Below are 13849 nucleotides of genomic sequence, written 5' to 3' on the forward strand. Positions count from 1 at the left end.
GTTATGTAAATGTAAAATTCGAATGTTCTGCTAAATATTTAGTTTTCCGAGTTTGATTTGAGGGCAATGCAAGGTTTCCACTAAAAGTTTTTTATTTCAATGCATTCAGTTAAATTTTAGTTTCGGTTTAGTTTTATCCACAGAAGTGAATTCTTTTAAGTGTTCTACTCTGTAAAGCTGAAGCCAAAGAAAAATCCATATGCATATGTATGTTATTGTTTTACATTTTTAATACTAAATTCTAAGCGGAATCTTGTAATAGAAAATGGAAAAATGGAACTACAGCTTGGATTTCTTGAGGCGCATTTAGTCAGAAGTTATTTTATTGGAGCTATAGAACTAAATGACTTTAAGAAGAAACTTTATTCATATTTAATAAAAAATAAATAAAATAAAAAATTAAAATACAAAAAAAAAATAAAATAAAAAAAATAAATAAATAAAAACAAATAAATAATTTAGCTATAATAATATACCGATTTATAAATTATTATTAATATACAGAAAAAATGCAATTTTAGTTATACACTTTTCTTAAGTAACTAAAATAATTTAAGAAAAATATTTTAAGATTATATAATTTCTGAAAATTCTGTACATTATTTTTTTTACAGTATTCCTAAAAATTTAAGAAAAATATTTAATTAACATTAGGTAATTTCTGAGTTTTCTTTGTCAATTTTCCCCTGCATCAAGTAGAGCATTCAAGCTGCGCCGTTTTCTATCTCTTTTGCGTCTAAGTTTTGTTGTTGTAGCTCAAGACTTAAAGCCGGCCGGCTTGTCCAGTTGTTTGGTATTATGTATTTTTTTTTTCTTTTTCTTTACATTGTTTGTTTGCAGAAGCAAAGGCTGAGCCTCTCCCTGTCTGCCTCTCACTCTAACTCTCTCCTCTCCCTCTCTCTCTCTCTCTCTCTCTCTCTCTCTCGCTGTCTTGATTACTCTTTGTATTTTTGTTTCATTCGCTCAGTGGCTCGCTCGGTTTAACGTTGATTTTTTTTTTAGGCTTGTTTGCTCGGCCTTAAGCAGGTGTGACTTATGCATGTGTGTGCGCGTGTGTGCGTAGACTTGTTTGTTGCTGTTGTAATTTGTGTTATTCGTATTGTTGTTGTTTTTGTTGTTACTTAATCGTCTGTGCACAGGTTATCGCTTGCTCTTGAACTTGCGCTCACAGCGCCAGAGCAAATAAACAAACAAACAAACAAACAGAAAATCAAAAATAAAAATAAAAAATAGGAAATCGGTACGTTAAACTCGATCTGGACAAATGTGACTTACATTTTCAATATACTTAACTATATATATATATACATACGTATATATTTCTTTTTGTAGGCATAAACTAATTGGCTGACTGCTCGCCGTAGCTGCGCCGTTTTGTCGCGTTTGCAGCAATTATGAAAACGCAGCCATTGGCGACATGATAAACGGTTTCCGCAATATTTCCGCCCGCGCGCGATGCACGGGGCTTGGCAAGGGCAATGGACCCAACAGCTGCCGCAGCTCTGGGGTTGCATCGACTTGTCCTGCTGGACGTGGTGTGAGCGTGAGACAGAGACAGAGTGTGTATGTAAGTGAGAGAGAGAGGGAGACTGAGAACGTTTTGCCCTTTGTTTGCCCATACTCCCAGTCGCACGCTTGCGGCATCGTTTTACTCTGGCCCACTTCACACGGGCCTTCATAATTTTAACACAGCGCACAAATTGTCCTTGCGCCGCAGCCGCTTGTTTACAGTTTGTTCCAGGCCAGCCGAAAAGGGACGTGTCTGGGCCGGGAGGAGTGCGCACAGTTAAGCAAAGTAAAAGACAGAATCGAGCTGAAGGCAAGCGTGTGCAGGAGCGCAATGAGCCACACAATTGGACCAGAAAGAAACCCAAAGGGTTTTAAAGCCTAAACGGGCTGAGCGTATAAAAAAGTCAAGTTTAAGCCAACAAAATTTTTGATATTTTTTGTGTTATTCATTGGAAATAAACAGCATTAAAAAGGGTTAAGATACTTCAAGAAGTTAAACTTTTTAAAAAGGGTTAGGAAATTTCTAGATAATTAAGATAAAGCTCATAATGCTCAAAGCCTCAATTCTGTTGAATTTTGTAAGTCTTGGCCTTGGCAATAGAAAATGTTCAGCTTAAGTTTTTTTTATGGCTTGACAATTTTAATTTCTATATTTTATTCAATTAAGAAATTATTATAAATTTTTGCTTGGCTTTTTTACAAAGTTCCAAGAAGTAAAACAATTTTAGAAATTTCTGGTGAATTCTCAAAAAGTATATAATGCGTAAAGCTTCAATTCTTTTGAATTAAAAAAATATATATATATATATATATAAATTATACATCTTTGATTTTGTATTTTATAATATTAATATTTTTTTAGATTAAATTTTTTTAGAATTTTATTCAACATTTTTATTTTATCTATGGTACTTTTATTTTATTTTATTATTACTTTCATTTATTATTATTTTATTTTATTTCTAGTTAATTAAGTTTAAAATATTATTTATTATTTATTTTTAATGTATTTTTAATTTAATTAGCAACAAATATAACAATAAAATACTTTATATTTATGTATTTATATTTATTATTAGCTGCAGTAATAATTCTTAAGTACAAAAACCCCAATTTTAAAATACGGCACACCCAACCTGATTGTTTTCTTGTTCTTCCTGACTTAATCTTCATATCGTTAATTGAATGTCTAGCTAAAAATGCTTGAGTTGGACTCGTTGACGTCGTTTGTCGCCGTTGCCTAAAGAACATTTTGATTGATTCGTCTCCGCTTTAAGTGCACAGACAAGACACATATATAAATACATATATACATATCTAAATAAATATGTATGTGTGCATGTCAGCTGTATTAACGCCACCAAATGAGGAAATGCTTACTTTAATTTAAAATATACATACATACATATTTACATGTATATTCATATATGTTTCTCTCATCTAATTTAACGAATGATCTTGACTTTTAGTTGATTTATTCCCTGCTCCCAAGCAGCGCTGCCTTTGTCTCTTCCTCTTCTTCTCTGCTTATGCCTTTGACGTTCTAGAACATGGGAATGCATAATGCGGCCACAATTCGCCAGAGGTCGCCACATTCAAGAAATTGCGCTCCACATATTTATGCATATGGACACACATACACGCTCACACAAACACACATAGATATTGTTGCCTATGGATGTATTTCTTATTTGCACATTGATTAAAATTTATTTGTTGTCGATTCGTTGGCATACGAGCAGCGCATAGAATTGTTTATGGCCGAATGCAGCCGTTGACAGTCGCTGCGGGAATTGAAGCTAGAGCGGGAGCGACCAGAGGACGGGCCAACAATGGGTTAAATCGGTTGCAGCAGCTTGTATTGTTTTGTCTTTGCAAAAATTTCGCGTTCGCCACATTTCACTTGCTGCGGTAATAAAATTCCAAGCAAATCCAGCAAAATAACAAAACAAATTGTTTTCTATTTTTTGTTTGTGCTATTTTTAAAAAACGAGGAACAAGAATTTGCATAACAAAAGTGAAAAGGCGCGCGCGGAGGCAGCGCCAGGCGCAGCGCTCTGTTTGTTATTTTTGGCATAAACGAAGAGCGAAAGAACGAGAAGGAGACCCAAACAACAGTCGAGCGTAAGCGAGAGCGCATTCAAATGTTTACTCGAGCGACGCCAGGCGACGGCGACGGCAACGGTGACGTCGACGTCACTGCTGTCGGGTTAATGCACCGCAGCTGAGATTAACAACAAATTAAGGCTTACCTTTCTCAGTCAAGGGACTCAGCGTTTTTGTTTTTGCTGCTGTGGAGCCGGACTCCTGTTGCTGTTCCTGCTGCTTCGATTTGCTGCCAGCAACGGCGGCGACGACGACGACGACGCAAAACAGCAACAACAACAACGACGACAAATTCGCTGTCGCCGGCATTTTGCCGCTACTGCGCTGCCTGCTGCTGCGGCGACTGCTGTTACTGTTGTTGTTGCTGGTGTTTTTGCTGCTGTTGTTTTACTCGTAAAATAAAGACAAAAACAAAGCGCGCACTCACTCACACACACACGCAACGCACTCGCGTAAAGCAGCTATTGCTTAAAATGTTCTTTGTTTTGTTTATATATTCAGCATTTTTGTGCCGCAAATTGTGGCAGAGATATTTTTTGTTTACTTTTTACTCGTTTTGTCTTTGTTTTTTATTATTACTATTTTGCCGCGCGAATAACAAATATGCGCATACATACGCACATGCACGCAAACACACGCATACACAAATAATACACTTAACGCCAATACACGCTAACTACGAATTAGGCACAAGGCTCAAGCAAATTGTAAACACTGCGTTGCCTGTACATACATAAAGATATTTATTTTTCACATAATTTTCATTTATTTTGCCATATGTATGTATATTTATGTATATTTGCGTCGGCGTTCAGAACGAAAAACCGCGCGACACTCCGAACCACACGCACAGAAAACCGTAAGAAGACTGAAGGAAAAACACAGCATTCATTTAGTAAGCTATTCAAAAGGTAACTCTCTGAGTGAGCACTTACTGAGAGTAATCGCTGCAAGAATCCGTGACGTCATAGCTTTACGAATTCAATTAGCAGCAAATCGCGCACGAATAAAGAAAATTATGTGTTGCCAATGAAATTAATTATTTTTAATAGTTATATTAACTAATATTGCTTAGGATATAACACCTTTTACAATTATTTAAATAAATTCTTAAATATTCACAAAGTTGTATATCGATATGTGATATCACCAGCTGTTCCACATTTTTGTCATAACTAACAGCCACCTATTGCATGCAAAGAGTTAATGTAGCCCTGGTATTTGAGACTGTGTGTTCAGCCCTGTTATATTGTAAAATCCTGAGCAAGCGGCGCCAAAATCAAGTTTATACCTGCAGCATAAACAATTTAATAGCATTCGGTTTTGAAATTCGTTGTCACAAACAACAAACATCCAAATTGTTCGTGATTTAATTTTTCGAAAAATAGTTTTAAAAATTTGTTTGTTGGATAATGTTGAGTCAGTGGTTTGTGAGTACATTAAAAAAAACTAAAACTGCACTTCGATTGCATAATTGGTATTTGCATTTGTATTTTTTTGTTGACATTTATTTTTGGCAACAGCGCGGTCGTCATCTTGTGGTCCGCTCTGCGCTGTTCAGCCGGCGACGTGTCTCCTCTGAATCAACCAGTACGAAAGATGACGTCATTGTGGACTTCGAAGATCCCGATTTGCCGTTGCCCGAGTATCCCAAGCGACCCGATGAGCCGTTAGAGACGCGCAAGCAACGGTAAGTGTTATATTAAGTTAACTGACCGATGCTAAACGACTGAATTTTATAACAGTTTGATGTATCAATCACGCAAACGTGGAATGCTTGAGAACGATCTGCTCCTGAGCACATTTGCGCACAAATATCTAAAGGATTTCAATGCCGAGCAGACAGCGCTCTACGACGATCTCATCAATGGGGTCAGCAACGATTGGGACATCTATTATTGGGCAACGGGCGTCAAGCAGACGCCCAAGGAATACGACACGGAGATCATGAAATTACTGAAGTTACACGTTGATAATGCAGAGAGGGTCACACGCTTCCGGCAGCCAGAGCTGACCTACTATCTGAAATGTTAGGGGTTTCTTATTTTTCGTTTTTCGTGATTTTTTTTTGTCTTTTGTTTTTGTTATTGTTTTTTGTTCTTGTTATTTCCTTGTTTGTTTGTTTTTTTTTTTTTTTTCAAGCGGAAAACGTACACAAGGCGACAATACTTGCGGCCGCCTTGGATATCGTTTTCCCAGTGGCTAATTCTTACTTTTCGGCTTCGCCCATTAGGTTTAAGTAGTTTTTGGTTGTGTTTTACACTGGACGAATTGAACAAGAACTAAGCTTGCTGCAGAATATGTGGATAAAGGTATACATATATATATATATATATATATATATACACATACATATGTATATATATATTACATATAAACCGGCAAATACATTACACATACACGTCGACTACACGCATACACATACAGTTAGGCCCATCCAAATTCGCTCACATACCTACACTAACTTACACATATATTATACACCATGAGGTGCACACGGATACACACACATTCATATTGCAGGGCTGGTTGAGCTTACCAAGTTAGGATCTGTTTTCATAGAATTAAATGTTTATTGTTGTTGAAGATGCAAATGAAAAATACAAAAAAATATATAAAAGTAAAATCAAAAAAAATGAGTTCAATAAAAATGAAACAAAAATAAATTTGAACATGATTTATCATTGAATGTAACAAAAATTAAAGCTAAGAAAATTAAACACAAATTTAAATTGAAGTAGCAATAGAATAAAAATATAAACAAACGGAAAAAAATTATGAAAAATGTAAATGATACCAAAACAATCATTGAACCGTTATACCTGATTTTCCATTATAAATAAAGCAATAAATTTAAATTTAAAATTAAAATATATTTGTAACATAATTATGATTTATAAACTTCCAATTAAGAAGAATCCAAAAACTTAACAACGTTCAAAGACCTTGTACAAGGTGGGCAGGCTGGTCAGCTCGTAGAGATGCTTCTTGAGACGTGCGGGCGGCAGCAGATACTTCTTGAAGCCCGGGAATAGAACATGCTCCATATACCAGTGCTGGCTGCGCATGTCGCCATCGTCCTGCCAGTCCAGCTGGGCATAATAGCGCGCGGTCTCTCGGCAAAACGTCTCGAAGCACTGCGTCTCCTCTGACCATTCCACCTCGGTGGCCAGGCGCAGCAGATAGACGGGCAACTGGGCGCGGCTGGGCACATGTTGGGGCAGCAGTGCTGGCAAGGACTCCAAGCAGCCCTGCTCCGAGATGCGCAGCGAGAAATATTCGCGCATGAGCGGTGCCATTTCTTGGAGGATGGCCACAGCATTGTCCGCCAGCTCCGTTTTGTCCCCATCCTCGGGCACCCAGCCGGCGGCGCGGCTGTCCAGCGCAATGAGCAACAGCTGCTGCAGCGACAATGGCGGCACCACACGCACCTCTGGACAGTTCTGGAACTCGTAGATCAAGCGCTGGTAATACAGTTCCTCGCTCAGGGCAAACGTGTCGCACATGTAGAGGCGCGTCTCGTGCTGGAAGAGTGCGTGCCGCTCGTCCACACAGCCCACGTAGACCAGCTGCTTGAAGATACTACGCAATGACACCTGGCACTGGCGCTCCACGCTCTGCTGCATGTTCAGAACGCTGGTGAGGCGCACCTCCTTGGATTTGCGCGCGGCCGTCACCCGGAAGCTCTCCTCCTGGGACAGCGTCTCATTGCCAGAGCTGGAGGATAGTCCAGAATCAGTTTTTTCCAGCGCTTTGAAGAACTTCTCCAACTTCTGTTCGGTGGCATCGGTGCGCACCATATCCTTTTCGTAGATGCGCTGCGTCTTGTCCAGCGTTTGGTTTGCCTCCAGATCCACGGTGCCCGGCAGCTTGAGCTGCTTGTAAAAGCTCCGCGTGGCATTGCTGCCCAGCAGCTTTGCCTCTACTTGCTGCTTGATGCGCTCAATGATCTCGTCCTGGTACAGAAAATGCACCTCGTGCTTGGTAGGATGCACATTGACGTCCAGATTTTGGGGCGGCAGCATGAGGCTCATGTAGACAAATGGATGCTGACCGCGTGGCAAATACGTTGCATAAACAGTATCCAAAGCAGTTTTAAGTGCTATAAGCTCGAGAGGATTAGTAAAGAAAAGAAGATCTTATGGCTACCCAATTACCTGAGGACTCAACCAGTCGATGATTGATGAACAGGAGTAGCGTTGACTTCTTGGCTGAATAATTCACCTGGGTGAGCTGACACTCCAGCTCGAACTTGAACATCTCATCCTTGTGACTGAACTCCATCAGCTCCTTGGCAACGGCAGCGCCATAGATAGCCCGTATATTCTCTGTCCGCGAGCTGCACGCTTGCGTCTTCAAGCTTGGTTGTTCGCCTTGCTTGCGCAACACGAAACCCACCTGTGGATTGTGGACGGCATACTTGGCTAGCACATCGGAGATCTTTTGGAATTCCTCTGCAGGGGATTTGAGCGCCTGCCGACGCTGTGGCATTGTATAGAATAAGTCCTCAATGGTAATAATAGTGCCTTGATTGCCGGCACAGGGTTTTGGCGGGGCAAGTAGCTTGCCATCCGCATAGGTGGCCTTGTAGCCGCAACGCTCGCTTGCTGTCTTGGTTTGAATGGTCAGGTGGGCGACATGACTGATGCTGGCCAGTGCTTCGCCCCGGAAACCGAACGTGGCTATTTCAGTTAGATCTTCAAACTTGCTCAGCTTCGAAGTGGTAAAACGTTCGCAGACGATGGACAGGTCCTCTTTGCGTATGCCAGTGCCATTGTCCTGGATTTGCAGCAGCTTCAGGCCACCGGACTTTACGTTTACTTGAATATGGCTTGATTTGGCATCTAGGCTGTTTTCCAACAACTCCTTCAGTGCATTGGCTGGACGTTGGATAATTTCCCCAGCGGCTATGCGATTGATAACCACCTCGTCTAGTTTTTTTATGATTCCAGGCTCCAGCATGGCGCCAAATGTACGTGCATTGTAAACAAACTAGCGATGTGCAGCTGAAATATCAATTTATCGATTCTAGTATATATACATACATATTTGGTATTTTTTAGATAATTGGCAAAAATAGTTGGCTTTTTAAGTTTTTCGTTTTTACTTTTAATTAACAAATTCGTTAACACTTTTCATTAAACATAAACTTCAAATAACAGTTCATAAAGCATTTGTAACTACAACTATTTTGATTCGAGAATTATCGAAATTATTAACATATGATTATTTGTACTGCATTGTACTATTTAAACATTAACGGAAATTCCTGTTTACTAATACTATATTGTCGTTCGTTGGCTAAAGCTTAAAAAACCTTTTGCATTTGAAGCAAATAAATACAGAAATGCCCAAAACAATTGTTGTGTACTTGAAAACACTTCGCACCTTGCGTCGCTTGCGCTCGGCAAGAATTTCGTTGTAGTCAATGTACAATAGATTTTGCGGTGGGCTGAACGAGCCAAGCTGTAAAATAAAGTTATTAGATAAAATCATTATTTCTTCTATCAACTAGCAACTAACTCACATATTTAACTGTCTTAGTCAGTTCGTTTATAATTCCGCGATATGCATTTAAATTGCTCTGCAAGCTGGCCATCTGCATCTCTGAAGGCTGACCAAGTTTTCCATTTAACTGATTTTGCATGACGTACCTTAAAGAGGCTTGTATAATCACCAAATGCTGCAAATGATTGGCGGTGATCATGAGGATTTCATAGAAGCTGCAATAATATATTATAATATAATAATCAATCACTTTATAACTTTGGCAATCTTCTTTATTTACTTATCCATGCCGTCCTTCTTAACTCGCGCTATTGATTTTCTCGACCAGTGATGTAAATGAAAGCTAAAAATGAAATAAGAGAAATGTAAAAATAAGAGAAATACAGCTACCAGCAGATCACTTAACACTCACTCTAGTATGCCCTTTAAGATCTTGTTCCGATAGATGGGAAATTTAATGCCAATATCGCGCAATCTCATATCGTCCATATTGAGGAATTCGGCGAGTGAAATGCGTGCTTTAGCAAAATGCTCCAGCATGTTTGACATTTCCAGAGTCCTCAATATGCTGGCCAGCTCCTGAAAATACTCCGGACAGTCGGTTTTCAGAAAAATTCGCGGCACATGATCGCGCAGCGTGTTGTAGCAGATATAATTGCTTGGCACTATGTACTCGGCGGCCGGATCAGCCGGCAGCAGCTCCAGTAGATCATAGAAGCCATGGAATTCGGCTACCTGTTTTGGTGTATAGCCCTTGTTGTTAGCCAGATTGGCATTGACACCGGCATCTACCAGAATCTTCACTATATCTCTGTGGTTATTCTCAATGGCATGAAAAATGGGCGTACAGCCTTGATTGTCTATGGCATCGAAGCTGACCTCGCCTATGAGCAGGCGCACAACATTGGTGTAGCCCCGGCGACAAGCGAGCATGAATGGAGTGATGCCATACTTATCAGACACATTGATGACGGCGCCTTTGCTGAGCAGCAGACGCACCAACCGCTCGGCCACATGCGCATCATTTGCATGACAGTCACAGGCAAACATGAGCGGCGTCATGGAGTCCACTAACTTATTAACACTCGCTCCGAGCTCGTTAACTAGGTACGCGGCCACCTCATAGTGACCCTCACGACAGGCATTCATCAGCATTGTGAGTCCTCCACTCAAGATGCCATCCACAGGAAACTTGAGCGCATCGATGTGTTCGCGCACAAGTTGTAAGTTTCCCTCCATTAGTGCTTCATACAGCAGTTGTTGTGGCTGCACGCATGGAGCACGTTTCTCTCGTTTCAGCTAAACAGAAGTTTGTTTACGTTAGACTAAATGTGCCGAAGCCAACAGGAGAAGCATTTGCTTACAGGTTCGGAAAAGTAGAAGCCATCATAGCTGCTGCAATCGGAGTCATCCGAGTCTACCGGAGGGCCATAAGAAAGTTTTTCGGTCATTTTGTTTCTTTAATCAAACGCGTCCAATGCAACTTTCTCAGAGCATTCCAAATAAAACTATTAAAAAATTGCGTTGCGAAAAGCAAAGAACTAAACAAAATGGCAAAGCTTGAAACGTAATGTGGCCAATGGTAAAAATGAGAATTTCGCGTTTTTCCAAGACCAAAGCTGGTCACACTGTGAAGCCACCAGTGGAGCTTAGCTTATTTAAATTAAATATCGATATCAATATCAACGTCGTTGTTGTCCATTACAATTCAACGCTTAATTTTCAACTGTTCTCAACTCTTTTATTTCTTCTCTCGGTTTAGTTTTTTGACCATTTGAATTAAGTGCATAATTTCAAAATATTCATTATTTTATTAATAGTAGCATATTTTACACATATGATTATTTCTTGTTGCCCTTTTTGGCAAATCGCGGCCCACCAAAATTCTTGCCCTTGTTGAATTTATTTTTACCCGCCTTATTTGTTAGTTTAACGTTGCTCGTTTTCTTCTTGGCAGCAATTTTCGTCATCTTCTTGTGTCGGTTGGCCTCGGATCTGTTTTAAAATGGAGAAAATTGTAGTTAAGTATTAAAAGCTTCTATGGTTATCAGATGGCACTAACCTTAAACGAAGTGCGCCGCCCCGGCTGACATCAGTTAAATCATTGGTAAAGGCGGATTGTCCACCTCGTCGCTTGGGTTTGCCTCCGGCTGGACTGGTATATTTGCTGGTCTCGGTGGCTGCACCCAGTTTGCCAGGTCGTTTCCGTAGCTTGGCCATTTTGGCGCGCACCAGCGAAACCTTTTCGATTTCCCTCATAGCGCGCTCCTTGGCCATCTGTTCAGGCGTCTTCTTTTTGGGCTCCTCCTTCTTCTTCTTTTTCCGCTTGGCCTCCAGCTCTTTAACAGGCGGACCATCCTCGCCATCTCCGCCGTATTCTGGCCGTTTACGTTTGCCTGCTGTCTTGCCTTTACCCCCTTTAGATCCGCCTGCTGCTGCTGGTTGCGCCTCGTCATCGTTTGTGAGAGCTAGACGAGCTTTTTCATTCTCTCGCTGTTGTTTGGTCTGGAACCAGGTGCGCCTCTCGTTCGGCTGTCCCAGCAACTTGCGTTCCGTTTTGGACAGCTGCTGTTCAGTTTTGGCCAGCTGACGTTCTGCCTGCTCCTCATCCAGTATGTTCTCTGCAGAGAATTAAAAGAGAAACTTAATAAATCTTAGATTTGTCATTGGAAATTTAATCTTACGTATTTCGGGCTCCAGCGCCGTCAGCTTGTTACGATACTTCTCAATGATCTCTGGCGGTATTATGCGATTTTTCACGCTGCTTTCGGCATTCTTGATAATGTCTTTAACGATCTTGCGCTCCTTCTCTCCAGCCAGTGATACAGAGATACCTGCCCGCCCGGCACGCGCCGTACGACCCACTCGATGGATGTAGTGCTCCGTGGTGATGGGCATCACAAAGTTGATGACTGTCTTGACGCCCACAATGTCCAGACCACGTGCCGCCACATCGGTGGCAATGAGCACATCAATTTGTTCCTCTTTAAATTTCTTAAGCGATTCCAGACGCTGTTGCTGCGTCAAATTGCCATGGAGCTCGCCTGCTCGCACGCCTAGCAGCCCGAGGAGGATGTGCAGCCGATGCGCCTGCTTCTTGGTCTGCACAAAGACCATGCAATGATCGTGAAAGGTGCGACAAATCAAGCTGGCCAAGATGGGCTCTCGATCGCCCTCTTTGTCCTCGCGTATGCGTATAAACTCCTGCCTCAAATTGAACGCAACCTGTTGATTGTTGTTGACGAAGACCTTGACGGGCTTGTCCAGCGAAACGGCGGCCAGATCCTTGACCTGCTCACTCATCGTGGCCGAGAAGAGCATCGTCTGACGCGTCTTGCAGCAGGAATTGATAATCTCCTTCATTTGCTCCGCAAAATACTCGTCAAGCATGCGATCGGCTTCATCCAGAATGAGCACCTGGAACGGAGATATATTTCCACTTTGAAATTCCTGTTTTATTGCGAAGCTTCCTAATTTCTAATCACTTTCAATCAGCTTGCAACTGCAGCGCAGTCACAAGTACCAATATCTTATCCGCATGGCTCCGAAGAGCTCGGAGCGCAAGGATTGTAATTCATCATCTTTATCTCTATATACCATATCATCTACCTCTCTACCTCCCTTTCATGATGCTCACCTCAATGGAATCCAACGTGAAACTTGGCGTATTCTTAATGTGATCGATCAGACGACCCGGGGTGGCAATTACAATATCTGGATTCTGACGCAGCACAGTCTCCTGGGCCTTAACATCCAGACCGCCGATGGCAAGGCCCACTTCAATGCTGGTGAACTGGCAGAGCTGTTTGGTCACCTGGTAGACTTGGGCGCCCAGCTCACGCGTGGGTACCAGCACCAGGACGCGTGTGATGGCCTTGTTATTAAGCGGCCGGTAGAGCAGACGTTCCACGGTGGGCAGCATGTAGGCGGCCGTTTTGCCTGTGCCGGTGGCCGCGCAGCCGCAAATGTCGCGGCCCAGCAGTGCCACGGGTATGGTGGAGGCTTGAATGGGCGTGGGATAGATGTAGCCCAGCACGCCGATGGCGCGCATCAGCGGTCGCGATAGATTCATTTGATAGAACGATGTAATCGTCTCATTGGACTCCACAGTATCGTCGAATTGCATTTTCTCGCCTTCTTCCTCCTCCTCCGCATCAACCGCTGATTTCTTCTTCTTGTTCTTACTCTGTTTCTTCTCACGAAGTCGCAAATTATCGTGCTTCAGCTCATCCTCGGACAGCGCAATCTCCTCATCGCTCTGTTCGGCGGCCACAGCCTCGGCGCCGCCTAGCTTCTGCAGACGAACGGCGATCTTATCGTCTGTCTTTGTGCGCGCCTTGCGCTTCACATATTTCATCAGATCATCCCAAGTGTCCTGATTATATTCCTTTACCGAGGAAACGAACTCAAAGCCCTTCTCGAATTCGGTCACCTTTTTATGCCGTAGCTTGGTCGGTTGATACTGCCGAGTAAGAGGTAGATTAACACCTGTGGAGTCACTTTTCCAACTAAATACTTACTTCTACTTCAGCATCCGAATCTTCGGATAGATTTTCAACCTCGGCATCATCTTCAATGGTGCCGATAAGATCCAAATTTTTAGTTGCGCCCATTTTCATGCGCGTGTTTACAATTCACACTCAACACAACACGTGTGCGGGTGAATGCGATATGGATATTCCATGTATCGCACATCCCTAATTATTTGCCGGCGTAGAAAAGTTAA

The 13849-nt window shown here is 41.9% G+C and overlaps 5 protein-coding genes across 6 annotated transcripts in view; 1 reads left to right on the plus strand and 4 right to left on the minus strand.

The window, feature by feature from the left end:
* Positions 1 to 4484, minus strand: part of LOC6580381 (low-density lipoprotein receptor-related protein 1) — a 75156-nt gene extending 70672 nt beyond the window's left edge. For both annotated transcript variants that reach the window (XM_002006191.4, XM_044011240.1), the window contains exon 1: positions 3762 to 4484. In XM_002006191.4, coding sequence (XP_002006227.2) covers positions 3762 to 3924 — 163 coding nt within the window. In that variant the 5' untranslated portion in view covers positions 3925 to 4484. The remainder of the gene's footprint in view (positions 1 to 3761) is intronic.
* Positions 4485 to 4881: 397 nt separating this feature from the next.
* LOC6580383 (succinate dehydrogenase assembly factor 2-B, mitochondrial) lies at positions 4882 to 6210 on the plus strand. Its single transcript, XM_002006193.4, has 3 exons — positions 4882 to 5045; positions 5139 to 5305; positions 5361 to 6210. The coding sequence occupies exons 1-3, from the start codon at positions 5028 to 5030 to the stop codon at positions 5647 to 5649; spliced, it is 474 nt and encodes a 157-aa protein (XP_002006229.1). The 5' UTR covers positions 4882 to 5027; the 3' UTR covers positions 5650 to 6210.
* Positions 6211 to 6467: 257 nt separating this feature from the next.
* On the minus strand, positions 6468 to 8623 carry LOC6580384 (DNA mismatch repair protein Mlh1). The gene is made up of 2 exons (XM_002006194.4): positions 7773 to 8623; positions 6468 to 7717 (listed from the first exon to the last, which is right to left on the minus strand). The coding sequence occupies exons 1-2, from the start codon at positions 8575 to 8577 to the stop codon at positions 6543 to 6545; spliced, it is 1980 nt and encodes a 659-aa protein (XP_002006230.1). The 5' UTR covers positions 8578 to 8623; the 3' UTR covers positions 6468 to 6542.
* A 72-nt stretch (positions 8624 to 8695) lies between these two features.
* Positions 8696 to 10702, minus strand: LOC6580385. The gene is made up of 5 exons (XM_002006195.4): positions 10488 to 10702; positions 9536 to 10422; positions 9404 to 9466; positions 9143 to 9338; positions 8696 to 9081 (listed from the first exon to the last, which is right to left on the minus strand). Exons 1-5 carry the CDS (start codon positions 10572 to 10574, stop codon positions 8917 to 8919), a joined length of 1398 nt encoding a protein of 465 aa, XP_002006231.1. The 5' UTR covers positions 10575 to 10702; the 3' UTR covers positions 8696 to 8916.
* Positions 10703 to 10914: 212 nt separating this feature from the next.
* On the minus strand, positions 10915 to 13799 carry LOC6580386 (probable ATP-dependent RNA helicase DDX27). The gene is made up of 5 exons (XM_002006196.4): positions 13644 to 13799; positions 12761 to 13585; positions 11808 to 12540; positions 11186 to 11744; positions 10915 to 11118 (listed from the first exon to the last, which is right to left on the minus strand). Exons 1-5 carry the CDS (start codon positions 13740 to 13742, stop codon positions 10965 to 10967), a joined length of 2370 nt encoding a protein of 789 aa, XP_002006232.2. The 5' UTR covers positions 13743 to 13799; the 3' UTR covers positions 10915 to 10964.
* Between the last annotated feature and the right edge of the window lie 50 nt (positions 13800 to 13849).

This window comes from Drosophila mojavensis, unplaced genomic scaffold (assembly GCF_018153725.1).
Source record: "Drosophila mojavensis isolate 15081-1352.22 unplaced genomic scaffold, ASM1815372v1 contig_81, whole genome shotgun sequence".
Taxonomy (NCBI): Eukaryota; Metazoa; Arthropoda; class Insecta; order Diptera; family Drosophilidae; genus Drosophila; species Drosophila mojavensis.